Source organism: Bombyx mandarina, chromosome 10 (genome assembly GCF_030267445.1).
Source record: "Bombyx mandarina strain Sakado chromosome 10, ASM3026744v2".
NCBI lineage: Eukaryota > Metazoa > Arthropoda > Insecta > Lepidoptera > Bombycidae > Bombyx > Bombyx mandarina.
In genome coordinates, this window is record NC_143217.1 from 9,680,801 (window position 1) to 9,697,284 (window position 16,484).

General features: G+C 34.5%; 1 protein-coding gene across 18 annotated transcripts in view; it reads right to left on the reverse strand.

Annotated features, from left to right (window-relative positions):
* milt (trafficking kinesin-binding protein milt) overlaps positions 1–16,484 on the reverse strand; it is a 45,456-nt gene that overhangs the window by 16,391 nt on the left and 12,581 nt on the right. For 7 of the 18 annotated variants that reach the window (XM_089730642.1, XM_089730634.1, XM_028185168.2 and 4 more), the window contains 3 exons: positions 15,825–15,929; positions 1,206–1,282; positions 697–861 (listed from right to left, as the gene is read on the reverse strand). In XM_089730642.1, coding sequence (XP_089586768.1) covers positions 697–861; positions 1,206–1,256 — 216 coding nt within the window. In that variant the 5' untranslated portion in view covers positions 1,257–1,282; positions 15,825–15,929. Of the gene's footprint in view, positions 1–696; positions 862–1,205; positions 1,283–3,325; positions 3,611–5,731; positions 6,158–11,455; positions 11,990–15,824; positions 15,930–16,484 lie in introns of those variants that run through there. The other 11 variants (XM_089730637.1, XM_089730645.1, XM_089730638.1 and 8 more) reach the window with 11 other exon arrangements.

Genomic DNA, 16,484 nt, shown 5'->3' on the forward strand with positions numbered 1-16,484 from the left:
TCGATGTTGTTCATGGGGATACAGAGATATTTAAAAAATAAAATAATAATTTTAGGTTATATCATACGATTTTGCTGTCAATACACTGCCACTTTAACATTATCATCAGCTTAAATATTACTATACTTTATGACACTGACCTAATTCAATGAGCGCCAAGACTTAATTTTATGCACAACAAAATATAATAAGCAGGTATATAGCAAGGAAACACCACAATGCGCACAAGTGCGAAAACGAGTGATCAATGAGTTTTTTTGCCTAATATCATTAATTATTTATTCATCCATGTAACGATTTATTCTACGGATTTAAAAGTATAAAAATAGATTTTTGTTTAGATAAAATATAAAAATTTCAAAATCCATTATTTAACTATGTTCGTATATTTTGCTAGTTTTTTTGCAATATAATGTTTTTTTTAAAGAAGATTTAATGTGAATTGTTTAAAATATAAATGTAGCTTAGTCATGCTAATTGCAGCTTAGTCAAGCTAATTTCTTTTTATTTCTGATTTTAATTATCTCACCATTAAAAAACCCTTAAATTTTATAATAGGTATGTAAAAATGCAATTTTTTTTTCTATAAATATTTCATTAATGTCCTTGAGAGCACGAGCAGCTGGGCCGAAAATGGCCCATGTTCTTTATAAATCTCTCCGAAACATATAGGTTTGTATCACGCCGCTAAATTACCTGTAATAGATCAGTCTTGGCGCTGAGATCGTGCTTCAGTTGCGTAATGTGGTCCCGTGCTGTTTTCAACTCTCCTTCAAGTGCTGTGACGCGAGACTCCAAACGTCCATTAGCAGTCAGCAATTCCTTACCGATACGTGCCGTCAATTCCAAATCTTTCTCTTTCTGTTATAAGGACAAAAAAAATTGCTTACAATCCTATTAGCAACTATACTACTACTAATTTAAAACTGGCACAAAAACCTACTCAAGGTTTTTGCATTGTTTAGTAAGTTTTTGTCGAACAATACAGCGTGTTAAATATACCTAATAAATATTTTTAATTGTGTACGTGTTATAACAGCGAGAACTTCAAAAGTCCACAAAGTTAAATGAGTAAATATACTAACAGTGAATAAACCAAAGCATAATATGTTTTCTAAGTTATTTTGAACTCAGACATAACAATCACCGATTTCTATTCTCACGCTTGTACCCTTCGAAACGATTGATAAAACCAATGAACTTACTTCTTCTAAGAGCCGTGTTACCGCTTCGATGTCATTGTAGGTTTTTGTCATTTGGCTCACCCTGTTGCTGCATAGAACTGTAAACAAGATTTCCACCTTGTAACCAATGTTGTAAAAAAATATTCCCTACATATATGTTCACAATTATTTTCATATATCTCTATATTTATATCTTATATCTCTATATTTACAACGAACAATAGAAAAGATAAGTGTATGTAATAAACACTAATGAAGTGCTTGGATACGATTAAAGAATTCAACAATAAATCCTTGACACTAAAACTAAATAAATATAATGTTTTTTTTTAATTCGCTATTAAATATAGTTATTTTCATCAATCAATCGTTTCAAAAACGCTTTTATTGGCTTGGTATGTATCTATGTAGCGGAACCTTTCAAAATTATTTTCACCATCACACGCATTTTTACGAGTTTTTTTTCTTAACTTTTTTTATTTTATACTGTTTAGCCGTCTGACTAGCCACAAAAGCGTGTCTTTTAGAGTTTTTAATTATTATTTGTAATAGGTACTTTAATGAACGACAGCCATTCTTTACTTATTTTATTCATGGTTTGATAAGTTGAGTTTTATAGCAACGTACATTCAGTGTTATATACCTATTTTAATGATAGTTTGTAATTTAAACAAATTTGAGCGATCGATAATTTTACTATCTCCATTAATAATATATGCATTCCCTTTTCATTCTGAGTTATATATGAGTCGACTATTATCAAAGGCGGCAATCTGACTTTTGGACAATGATTGGTAAATCAGAAAAACGAATTATTGACTTTGTATTCCATTGGCAGTCACAAAACTCTTCGGAACGACATCTTAGATAAATAACAGGTTAACTATTAACCTTTATTTAATGCAGGTTTTGAACCGTATTCTTTGAAGGAGACGATTATATTCAAATAAATCTGTATTGACATATCAATAAAAATTTTTTGTCCAAATGTACAGATTGCCGCCTTTGATAATAGACGACTCATATGACTCCATTTCGAAGCACGTATCGCCTATCTCTTAAGTTTTTATCGTATTAATGCCACATTACTATGGCGATATAAGCGGATTATATTTTTAATGAGTACTGTAAATATGTATACCTCATGTGTTTTTAAAATTATAAAAAAAAAGTGTTTAGTTTGTATATTTTCTATGAGTGCATAAGTCGTATGTCCAAGTGAGTTTAAGCTTTATTCAGTTTTTGCTGGTACTTCAGGCATAGTACCAGATGGCGCGCGAGTCGAGTCGTCCGAATTAAATCTAACCTGTTTTAGGACAATATCCGGTTTATAGATACCTTCCCACTTTCTTCTGATAGTTACGAAGTGCACGTAAGCACGACTCCCTTGACTGCATTCCAATCTAGTTTTCGGCTACACATATTCATATGCATACAAATTATATGTCTCCTTATTATCCAACTATGCTTAATGGGTTTATTTATACTAATTAGAAAATTATTTTCGTAATATCCTATAGTAGAATATTGCTTCAGTGTTGTTATCGTTTACAAATAAGTTTAGTTTTTATTTCTATTATTTAGTTATAATAGAAATTCATACTAAGATTTTCGCATTGTTGCATCGATACGTAGATAAACTGTCGGTCACAATCAAAACTCCGGCTGTAGTTTTGATTTGTATTATGCACTAAAATTCACATTATAGTATTTACCCATCAGACCCTATGACGTCAAATAACAAAACTTAAAACTTCGCGTTTATTGTTTATGTTGATCACAATAATATTTTCAACACACAAATTTATAATAAATGAACACATGAGCAAACCCTATGATGCAGTTCGGTTAAGTACAAACAAACAAAAAAATATCTTACTGGACATTCCGATTAAAAAACAATGCTTCAAAGTACAACACTATGACCCGCGCCGACAACTCAATAATTTTCAAAGAACGCAAATCGTTGCAAACGCTGAGCAGCGCGCAAATGAGGCTGAAGAGTGTGGACTAAACACAAAGTTAATAGTACGAACTGGCCGCGTCGGACACTGATAAGATACCGATATTAGTGCTTTCAAGTTGTATATAAAACATATTTACAATAAAACTCAGAAAATCGACTTAAAATACATACTGACCCTCTAGAATCTCTTCAGAGTTCGGCCTTCGCGCGTTCATCGAACTAGCGTGTTTGACAAATTCTTTATTAAAACATTACATTGCATTTTTCGTTTTGCTATAATAAGCAAACACAAACTAGTGGCAATACATTGGTGTATAAATAAACGATGGAAGATGTGTTGTAATTAGAAACAAGAGATACGGGCGCTAGGTAACTGATCAAGTTATCGACTGTGATGTGATGTAGCATACGTAGTACGCAACGACCGAGCCCTGCCGGTCCCGTGTCGGTTTTGTGAGGAACAAGCAAAACAAACCATTCCATTGTGTTTGTCAATGGGAAAACTGCATTACAAAAGACAACAGACAAACATCACCATTTTCATACTAATGTCATTATTACAGTATTTTTAGATTATATTGTTAGTATTTTCTTCGATTTTCGCTTGGTAAACATACTCGTAATTAAAATTAGTTTTACGGTTTGAATTTTATTCCACGAACAAATAAAAACAGTAAAGTTTTCTGAAGCTTGGAAAATAGTAATCGTAAAAAACAGTTTTATTTTATCATTGTGACGTTCTTTTATAATTCCAAAAAAAAAATACGATCAATGTAGCACGAACAAATCTGTTTGAAACACAAAAATTAATGACTATACATTCTGTTTTTCTTCTCTACTACTACTTTAAGCTCTGTTTTGTTTTTGCTTATATCATTTACGTAGCTGCAATTTATGACGTTATATATTTCGTATTATGATCACATAAGTGAATTTAAGTTTACCACTGCAAGTAAAGAATCCGTTCCGTTAGTTGGTTTTTATGCACGTGAATAGGTTTTGCGCTCTTATCTAACATTACGTTACAATACGTATCGATTGTGACTACGATTATGTCTTTCACACGAGGTTGAAAACTTTCACGGTTTTTATCGTGCACGTAGTTACATTTCCGTAGTTTATTACAGTAAACGCGGAGTACTATTACCGGTACTTTTTTTTTTTTAATTTTTTATTAGAGCCATACACCAATTAGGTTAAGTCGGCTTTACCGGTACTTAAAATAAGAGTTAGTCTTCAATTAATAATACGATGTGACTGTTTTTACTGTAAAATCGAATAAAAATAAAAATAAAGGATTCAGCGTTAGTGGCCGTTATTTTGTTCATCCCTTTTTTTTTTTTTTTAACGCTGGGGAATCCATTTACGGATATTTATATATTACGGATTTTTACGGATATTGTTCATCCCTAGAAATATCTGTTTACATTTTCTAGTGTGTGTTTTTTATTTATAACCAAATCACGTTTGGATTATTATTATTATTATTATGTACAAAGTTTTTATTCTCGAATTTTTATACATTTCGGTAAATACTGAAAACCACGGGCCTAAGCAAGGTTCATTTTCAGTTTTAATTTCATTTGATTTTTTCCGTTATTCTTATTATTATTATTATTACATATTATTAGTTTCAAAACCAATGAAATTAATGTACTAAGTTATTCATAGTTATACTATTTCAACACAGCGAAGCTGCAGATATTTAGAGTGTATTTTAAAAAGGGTCATATGAACCATATATAATACATAATATAAAAAAGGTGTTACAGTTCGCCAGGTTTTGTAATTATATTGGTTGCATCACAATATTTTACTACCATCATGTATGTCTATGAATATTTAAAGTTTACAGTAATTGAGCAAGTCTGGTTAAGCCTGTTGATAGCCTACATAACAAACTCGTTGCCATGGCATTATTTAAATCAACAAAATCTCTAGGGCTACTTTGGATTTAAACATATAAGTTTGATATTAAACCGTACCTTAATAGCGAAGACTTATTAATATAAAGACTAGGTGAATGATTAAAGCGCGTGGTTTGATTTCGTATTGCTAATAGCAGTGTGAGTAGATTTTTGCCAGTGCTCGACAATGCAGACCTGTTACTTCTAGCTCAAGTCAGCCTTATTACATTATGTATATACATACTTATTCAATAGCATAATCAAATTTGAATAATAGAACGCCGACTTTCTTGAACTGCATTCCAAAATGGTGATAGAGTGAAGAAGATTTAAATGCGCATGTCAAGGCCTACTTGAATAAAACATAGTAGACATATTAAAAACCTCAACAGTTTTTGTACTTTAAAAAATTGTACAAAAGCAAACAAAAATGTATTTATTTTATCAAACTGACAAGTAATTTTCGGTCATGGCTAATTATTTAAAACTTGATATGACAAGCGAGATATTAGCTTATGGTATAATGATAGTATGATAAGCAAAGATAATCAAGAGTCTGATAGGATATTGTTGTACATAAAATAATTATGAATTCAAGTGGTAAGTGAACACAAGCTAGAAATGTTGAAAAGAGCGATGATTTGAGCGTCGAAGAGAACTTGACCAATTCATACCTCTATCAAGGAGTAAAGTCCGAATAACTCGAAAATAAATGCGTCCGAAACGATCTCGTGCGACGTGGTATAGGAAGTCCGGATATTCACCGAGGCACTCGCGAAGTTCTGCGTCCGGTAGATAGCTTAGCTCCCGGAAGAGTTCTGGGTCGAAGCCTGGCGGCGGCGAGGCACGCGACCCTCCTGCGCACCCCGCGCCCAAGCTCGCACAGCCCTCCGCCGTGACGTTCCCGAGCCGCGATCATCGGCTCCCTCCTCTACACGACTACGACCCACTCCAGTTTCTCACATACACACCACTGAATAGCGTTCACAACTTTTCGGTATAAATATCCTATTCACAAAGTCTCCTTGATCGTAATAATTGGTCGCACAAACTGAGCTGATAAATCATTTTACACTTTATATATTTTTGTGACGTAAGCCCTGGAAATTTTGTGAAAATCGTGTCGAGAACTTATTTGAAGGTATCATCATCACAGAACACGATTGACTCGCAGAAAAAAAACATGTGACTATCTGAAGAACGCTGGGACGGACAAGCGAGTCGGTAACTCGTAGTCGTACCCGTAATAATTTATTTATTTTTGGTTATAAAACTTAAGCCGTTTTGCAGGACGTTGTAATTAAAAGAGAATGTCATTGTACTATTACAAAAAGAACTACCCTACCTAGTACCTACAGAAAAACCGTATATTTCAAATATTGATATTATATATTATAATGTATTATCAGAATGTCTTCTAAAAGTTTATTGTAAAAAGTACGGCAAACATTAAAAAACAAATGAGTAACAAGCGTATTGTATTCACGATATTTTGTTCTTTAATAATAAAATTATTTTGAATTCCGTTTCCCAAACATTAGAGACCTGACAATAGTCAGAACGATGATCTCAGTATTTATTTACTCAGTCAATGGACATGACATGAGTGTTTTTGACGAACTTAAAATCACGGCCATTGAAAAAAGAAATTCATTAACTATGTAATTATTCGCTTCGTTACCTTGAATTTGTTAATCTTTAGAGAATCACTGCAGTGTAGTAGAATAATAGAATTTTAAGTGGACCAACAAAAACGGAAAAATTACTTTAATACTCAAAAGACCGTATTGTAGGTATGTTCTGGCCATATTCTTGAAAGGCGGTTTAAAAAAAAAAAAATTTCGTTCCATGACTCAAAACACATGAAGAAACTTGAACAGCGAAGGTTATCATCGTACACGTGATTCAGAAATGACGTAAAAATTGCATCTCGCTTTAGATTTTTTGTTTAGAACAATATTTTAATGGAAATTATATTTTTATACGGCAGGTAGTTCATCTGTGTTTTTATTAAGGACCAGTAACTCTCTTTATTTTATTATTCATAAAATGTATACGACATGATAATATGAATAACACCTTTTGACATTCTTCTCATTACGGACTTGTAAATCTAATATAACCCCAATTAGACCGTCAGCCTGTTCGGTAATCAATCGGAAAATACGCGTTAGATGCGACCTAAACCACTTGATATATAGCTATCTACTTCCTTTTTTAAGCAGTAATATAAGGCATGTTACAAACCCAAACAACACTTTATTTCTACCAGGAAGCAACCATGCGTTGCAATTAGGAAGGATAGAACAGCCGTTAATTTTATGAAAAACTATTAATACGAGAAAAAAATCACGAAATCTTGCTCGAAATTTTCTCTAATTTCAATTATTCTTTTTTTTTACAATGGTATAAACTAATAAAAAACATAATAGTAACCAACTAACTTTGAAGAAGGGAAGATTCTGTATTTGACTGTATGTATTTCCGATTTCTCCGTCATCGTTGATCGATTTTGATAAATATGTTTTGTTTAGAATGTCTGCTAATTACTCTTGAGGGTGTATTTCATTTTTGAGCTCGATTCTTAATTATAGGATTCATATTGGTGAATATATACGGTGTACCTACAATATATCCTTAAAAAGGAAAAATGCGTTTCTGATAAAGTCGATCGACAAACATTTTATTCCACTGTCTTCAATTGACATTACTAAAATACTTTTAAAGATCTGTAAAACCTTTTGAATTCTCAAGATCATTGCTTGTCGCTTGGAGTTTTTTTTCCTTCCATTTATTTTCCTTAAATGTGCGATTCACGATTTATTGACACCAACCAAGATTTACATTTCAACTTAAGGCCGTTTCAAAACCACAATCATATTATGATCTATTTGTATACTACAATTTACTTCAAGGCCTTTGTATTTATTTTAATGCATCACAATGTGTACAATTGTTTTAACTATAAAAAGGTACGATTTAAACGGCTGATATTTCCATAAGGAATTGTTAGTCCTCTAACAACTTTAATTCAAAGCATATATAAAAGTAAATTAAACAATCACTCAAGTCTCAAACTGAAGAGCAGCGTTTTTTTAAAAAATAGAAAACTTGACCTGATCGAATTCGCCAGAAAAACTTATGCAAACCTATACATACCTTCTTTATTATTAATTTGTGTTATACACCAGTGGCCATTAATATCTATATGGCAATTAGCACAGATCATAGAAACTGGCAATTAGTTATCATAAATATCGATTTGAAATTACTATTTAATAGTTCCATTGTTAGGAAAGACATAAATAACAAAACTTGCATACGTAAGTGAAAAAATTGATTTTCATAATTCCACTCAATTGCAACTTATTGTTTTTTTTTTTTTAATTATTGCAATTATAATTTACTGTAATTAAAGAGTTTTTAAGCAAGGCTTTACAACCGGTATTGTTGTTGTAACCTTATAAAAATTAATAAACGAAAGTAGGTTACGCCGTAAAGTTATGACGTAACCTACGGCCCTGCACGCACAAACAGACTACTGATTTAAAATTATAGCTTATATGAGTCGACTATTATCAAAAGCCGGCAATGTGACTTTTGGACAATTATTGGTAAATCAGAAAAACGAATTATTGACTTTGTATTCCATTGGCAGTCACAAAACTCTTCTGAACGACATCTTAGATAAATAACAGGTTAACTATTAACCTTTATTTAATGCAGGTTTTGAACCGTATTCTTTGAAGGAGACGATTATATTCAAATCAATCTGTATTGACATATCAATAACATTTGTTTGTCCAAATGCATAGATTGCCACCTTTGATAATAGACGACTCATATAGAACAAGTACCGTTTTGCCTCTACCAAAAACTGACTGCCGAATATCAATTTAATTGTACTTTATTTAACTCAAAAGTGTTCTAATCAGCTGAACTGATTTCAATTATAGAATACATATTTAATTTAAATGTATTATGTTGAACTCAAAAAAATTCTCAGCAGTTGAACTGGTTGAAATTATTTTATAACACCCAACCTCTGACAGTACTAACATAATGGCATTGTAAATAAATCACTTTCGGTAATAGTTTTTTTTTTTCACTACACAAACCTTGATCAACAGTTATAGATAGATCACTCAACTGAAAATGACAATTTCAAATTACTATTAACCGTCGTCGAAAGAATTCTACCGAGATACCAACTTTATGATAAAATGAGGCGATTTCTTTTACTAACGGTTTTAATGTTTTAGGCCAGTTGTATTAAACTTTCACGATCAAGTGCAGGCGTCTGCAGTGTAAGTAGGCACGCGAATTGCACGATCACGGCACATACGAACGGTATCGGAACGAATTCACGGTACGCGACCACTTACGCCGATATCTAAACAATAACTAAGTGAATTAACCAACTAATCCTCCGCATTCATCACGTATCCTTACAACATACCACCATTTAGTGTTATAATAAAATTAGTCAATAAAATTTGTCATTACAATAAAAACGTCGCGACAACTTAATCTTGTTACGTGCCTTTTAAAAAAGCGGCTTTATTGTAGTAATCCGGTGACTTGCCCGATAAATAAATAAAATAAAAATAAGAGCAGGGAAAAATGAAATGATATACCTATATCAAAACAGACAGTTCGAAAGGAAGGCGAGATCCGTGAATCGTTTTCGAAATCGTCTCACTTCAAAAAGAACAAGCGGATATTTTAAACGACAGACATTTTTAAGCGACCTAGGAACGTTAACTCGTATTTTTCTTCCTGCTTCCGGCTTAAGGTACTCTTTTTTTCTTGTGATTTATATATTCATCGGTGACTTTATTTTGTTCGTCTCTTTTGTTATTTTTCCTGTTTTTGTCTAGTGTTTGAAGATTTTGAATTATTTTATCAATTTGATTGAATACTTTAATTTTTTAATACATCAAGTGTACAAACTACGTTTAATCGGAGGTAGATCAGAGGTAGTGAACCTGGTCTCGCTTCGGCATCAACGAAATAGTGTATTAGGAAATATTAGACATTTTTATTGTTTAGTCAACTGAACGAGCTCACATTCCACCAGGTGTTATGTGGCGACAATAGAAATCAAAAGGAAAGTGTCACCACCAATATTGCGACATAAAGTAGAAGCTTTTTTTAGGACATTCATTCTGATTTAGCTAATGGACGAAGTTTTTTTTTTTGATGGAATGATGACTGCTGGCTCGGAGGCCACCAAGATGGGTTCCTTATAGCGGAAGGCCTTACAGTATACTTGCTTCGTGAATGTATTTTGCCATGGGATCAAAATCGCAACCAACTTAGAAGATTGGCGAAAAACTTAGAGGGTTGGTTTGATATCACTGTAAGGGCTAAATGTCACGTTTTCATAGACACTGGCACCACTAACGGCATAGCCAAGCCGCTTAGTAAGATAATTCTTCTGTAGGTGTGTTTGTTACTGAAGTCCTCCAAAACGGCTGAACTTTTCATAAAAGTAATTAGGTATGTGCGTTTAAAAGGTTCTCTGCATGGTTTAGATTCACTAGTTAACTTAGTAAGTGTAAAATCTGATTCCAGGATATTTTTTTATTTTCAGTGCAAAACGTTGGCTCACTAGTAAAAAATAATTATCATTTTTATACACATCAGTGCCGAATGGACAAAATATATGCATAACTTATGCGAAAGACTTTAAGATAAAGAGGAATGTGCAAGAAAAAAGCAGCTGCGTTTAGTATGTACTCACATGATAAAAATAAACCTAAATTAGTTAAAATAAACAAAAAATAATTTAGCTACAACTGCGAACCTTTTATCGGCCTTGGATATCATTGACTATATATAATATTATTATTGATAAATAAAATGTAAATCTACTGTATCGTGTGACGACGATCATGCGCAACCTGCCGCATACATAATGTGAATGAATCAACACTACATTTAATTTTATGATCTTTGCTCATTATTGTATTTTGTTTCTCAGACAAAATTATATTTCATATTAACACAATATTAATTTCACTAACGTTCCACGTTTCGCATAGTAAGCATTTGATAAATACACCTACCTATCCTAATATACTCCCACCTAATATAGATTTACAATTAAATACACAACGAAGATGTTACATTTCAAAACGCTAAATATTATTTGGAATCAATATTTTTTTAACGTTCAATTTTTACAAGTACTCTGCTAACTACAATGATAATTTAAACATTGAAAGCTCTACATAATTATTAAGCAAATTCACGCGTCATCTATTCAAATTTGTATTGCATTCTTTATAATATAGGTAAAGTCAAAATAACTAGTTTTAGCAAACAATAAAGATTTTTTATCGATAAAATACTACACAACCAGGCAACAATATACGTAATTATTATGTTCTCACGGTCAAGATAAACGATCTGGCCCACAGCTGTAGCGCGTTGCGAAGTTGGGCGGTTGTCGCGTCTTTCCCCGATTCCCGAGCCGCCCCCGTTCGATGCCACGGCACCCACGATTATGACGAAAATCGCCCAATCAAACCAAACTACCGCAACGTACTTTTCCAATATACCGTAATTTCTAACACAAAAATATTTGTACGAAACACGTACAGAGATGATATGGGATGATACTGAATTACATAAGACATGTGTCTCTTAATCAGTTATCATCAACTCCAAGGGGGACGAGTCAACGTACGCTGTAAATTATTTAATTGGCAATAAACGAGAACGCGTAGCGGGGATACGTATAAATAACTAAGTAGGTGCAACGGCGCACCTGCAAGATCTTTTAGGCTTGAGGCACGGAGTGCGAACTGTGAATGCGACGCGCGTCACTATCCGGCGTCTAGTCGCGTCGCGATATCGATCGCCGCCGGCGGTGGTGGATATACACGTGGCGCGTGGATACGAGCGAGGCCGATACTGGTAGACGCGCGCCTGTACTCTCGCGCGTGCGTACTCTCGCTACAGACAAAATATGCATACCAAAACCGACACAACTCAAGCGGCAAAAATACAACATTTTTAATTCATTACTAACACGATAATCCCCGCAAATTACTAATGCATCAGACTTTAATTTAATTAATTAATTTTTGTGATTAAGTATTAATGACATTTTAGAAGGATAAAATTTATAAAACTATTATAATTTATATTATCCCTATCTTATTATTAAGTCAAGCAAATCACAGCAAATTGGAAATCAGGTAGTTATTTTTAGTATTTGGTATTTAGTGAAACCCAATGAACGTGTATTTGGGATAGACACAATGTGACTCAACCTTGCATCATGACAGCCGTTTATTAGTACCCAACCCCCCTCGCAGAAGCAGATTTTTAGTTGTATTACGTTGATTGCGTCATTTAAACAAAACTGGGCCAGTGCTTGCCGGACTTCGCACAGGTTTAAGGTTAATTCTAAAAGGTATATAAATGAAAATATCACCCCCATAAGTACAGACAGTATGTATGTCTGGCTTAGAAAGTAATCTATATATAACGTATTCCAGCGAAGATTCTAAATTTAAATAATCCGTCTGTTGGAGTTGACGAAATTCTTAGGATTCCGTCTTTGGTATATTTCCACAGAACTCTAGAAGAATATACAAATTCTATCACGTTTGAGTGCTTTTACGTCTGGATTCAAGATCATAGCCTTTATAATGTTCCTTTTTAAATCATTAAAGTGTCGATCTAATTTTATAGTATAACGATTTGCATGATAAAAATTTCAAATTAAAAAGAAATAATTATTTGAGACAGGCTTTGTACTGATTGAGACTAGACCGCATGTCTCACGGTGGGTGGCATTACATTGTAATGTCTACGGACTTCGACAGCTGTTTAACACCCGGTAGGTAGGCAGTGTATTTGTTCACGTTTAAGCAAATAATCGAACTACATATAAAGACCTAGGTATATCAAAGACATTTCTCATCGATCTTCCATTTAAATAGTTCAAGGGCTGACCGTCTAAGTTTAGCTCAAGAATTTAAATATTAAATCAAGATTTCTAACATCTTTTATGGAAAGATCTTTGCGAGGCGTCAACATATTTGCTGTTCTTGTTTCTTGTTCCAGTTATGCCATTTAGATAAAACTTACCAAACAAATCATCTGCGTTGCGCTAAACAATCAGAATATTTACAGTAAGTTTATGATAAAGTTTCAAAAATAGGAGTGGTGTGTTACAAACGAGACGGCACGCCATATTCATAATGCTAAAGGCCATGGACATTTGACAATCAACCTTTCCTTTCCATTTAAAGGATAACGTTTACAAATCTCATGAGAACCTATATGTATTCAACTAATGTAAAATATCTTGGTCACAATTTTTTTTTTTTCGGAAAATTAGAATTCATCATTCATTAAATTCCCGTTTATCTACTAGTTTAGGTCGTATTGTTGCGCAAAGCGTCCGTCGGGTCGAGAACTTGCGCAGCTGTTAGTCTAATCAATAATTTTGTCTGCATCTCGTTTTTTGTCAAACGACCCCTCATTTGTAACTTGTGTAATTCAAATAGGTGCAATATACTTAAGATTAGAACGCACCATATGTCACGAAAAGGTCATCATATTATTCACTGTAATAGCTCGGTGCACGAAATGTTGAGGAATACCGAAGATATTAGGTTGGTGCATGTGAAATATCGGATTTAATAGATTAACTAAATTAAAATGTGTAGTTTTGCAGCGCTCTAGCATAGTAGACTTTACTACCTACTACTTTTTTTTAAGTCGTTGCGGCCTGAAGTTTATGACGTCCGGTGCATTCGTATCTTGCGATGCACCGGTGTTCGAATCCCGCAGGCAGGTACCAATTTTTCTGATGAAATACGTACTTCACAAATGTTTACGATCGGCTTCCACGGTAAACAAATAATCGTGTAATAAAAATCAAACCCGCAAAATTATAATTTACATATTTACTGGTGGTAGAACGTTTTGTGGGTCTTGTGGGACGTTGTAGATGTCTATGGGCTCCAGTAACTACTTAACACTAGATGGGCTGTGAGCTCGTCCACCCATCTAAGCAAAAAAAAAGTTCTGATCCAAGAAAAAAAATTTATTAAAAAATGAAGAAAGCGCGTGAGTTCTATAAAGTACTAATCATGTGGTCCAGTGCTCACACGTGTTGGACATATCCTCCACATACATTACATTAGTCTTAGAACCGCAAAGGATTAACATTAGTTTTAGCAGTAATTGTTTTTTCCTTTGTTGCAATATTTTCTTGCCATATTCTTATGTTTTATAAAAAGTTAAACAGCGCATTAAATGATGTCAAGTAGATTTTTAAGTAATAAGTGATAAAGTACATTATTCTAGATGGATCCTGGGTTAAAATTTTTACTATTAATATTCACCAGTAGGATTGTTGGCAAATGATCACGAGGTCACTGAATACATACTTTAGTATAAATACCCTGAACGTGTGAGGAGAATACGATGAGGTAAGGCACAATACAACGGCGATAAAAGTGGCGCCTGATAGTCACGATGAAAAGAAGCTTTAGGAGTTCGATTAAAGAAACTTTGAAGTTAAAATTTAGTTAGAGAAAGTTTAATTAAAGAATTTTGAAGTCGTCATGACCTATAAGACGCCCGGTATGAATGCACCGGCAATCGTACGATGCGACTGTCCCGGTGATCGAATCCTGCAGGCGGTATTAATATTTTTAATGAAATACGTACTTAACAAACGTTCACAAATGAGTTCCACGGGGAAGGAATAACATTGTATAACAACTGGTAGGTCATCTTGTGAACCCGTACGAGTAAGTAGTACCGCCCTGCCTATTTCTGCCATGAAGTAATGCGTTTCGGTTTGAAGGTTGGGGTAGCGGTTGTACTGTCCGCGGAGACCGGCGTCGTTGGTCGTCGACTATCGCCTCGACGACCCGTCGGTCGGGCGTCCTCGGGGTGGCGCCGCGAGTCTATTTGTAGTGTTGACCGCTGCAGCCCCCCTACTCTGACCAGGTTCTGACCCCGGATCGAGATCCGGGAAATGGAGATCGGGTGCAAGAGTGCAGGGGAGCGTTTAGTGCGGTAGGTCCTTGCAGATCGTCAAGTCCCACATACCCTGCGCGCCCCCTATCCGCGGGGACCTCGTAGGAGGTTCGGCCCCGGGGCAAAAAAAAAGCCGTTCTACTGTAAAAAGTGAGACTCACATGTCTTACATTACATAAGACACAATGTGGGTGGCAGTATTTATGTTGATTCCTTGGGGTTCGGTGACTACTTAACCAGGTAGACCGTGAGCTCGTCCCCTCATTGTACCAATTAAAGAAAGTGTGCAAATTTTCAAATAAATCTGCAATCTTGAAGATGCTAAACATTAAATTAAAATATTCCGTTACCTACCACCGCCCAATAAATATTTATTATATGTAAGGAACAATTACGGAAGCCGGAATAGTAAGTAATATAAATTACCTCAACATAAACGGAAATAGAACTTATCGTCGCACAGTCGTAAAACCACAATCTAATGCGAATGCAGCTTCAAATGAGAACGTTGAACCTGCACGTTAGCTGATTATTAATTTAATTTACATTACCGACATTGCAAAAAGTATTAGTAAAAGTTAATATTGCCGGAGAAGATTTATGTTTCTCGTATTTATGTTTTCGAGGCAGGTTCCCTTACACCATGAAAATAATAACACTGAATACAAATATTAACACTAACGAATTTTCTAATAGTATAAATATCCAGTTAAAATCCCTTGTTACGTTACAAAATTTATAAATCGTACTTACGGAAGTAATTGAGCGTCTCCCTGATCTGGTCAGGTGTTAGTTCCAAATCCGCAGAGCTGACTGGCAGCGCAGGAGATGGAATGAACCAATCTTGATTTTCGTATCCTGAAAAAAGGACATAACATAAGTATTTCATATATTAAACGTTCATAAACAAAAATTGTTTTCATAGAAGTTAAATAATTCCATTCCAAGAAGTACCGAATTAAACCAATGTTTAAAAAAATGCAATTAATAAAAAATCAGTAAATTATCTTGGCGATAAACAAAGCAAGATTGTATTTGCCCTTCGGTCCGCGCGCAATCTACTATGTTTATATTATAAACACAATAATATCGGTATCTCCCCTCCCGACTAGGCGCGTCAATACCCCCGCCCCCGCCGTTCGCCCGATCACGATGTTCGACCAGCCCATACCGTGGGCCCCGAAGGTCAAATATTTAGGCGTCACCCTCGACAGTAGGATGACATTCCGCCCCCACATTAAGACGGTACGCGACCGTGCCGCCTTCATTCTAGGACGTCTCTACCCGATGATATGTAGGCGAAGTAAAATGTCCCTTAGAAATAAGGTGACACTCTACAAAACTTGCATACGCCCCGTCATGACCTATGCAAGTGTAGTGTTCGCTCACGCGGCCCGCATACACCTAAAAACA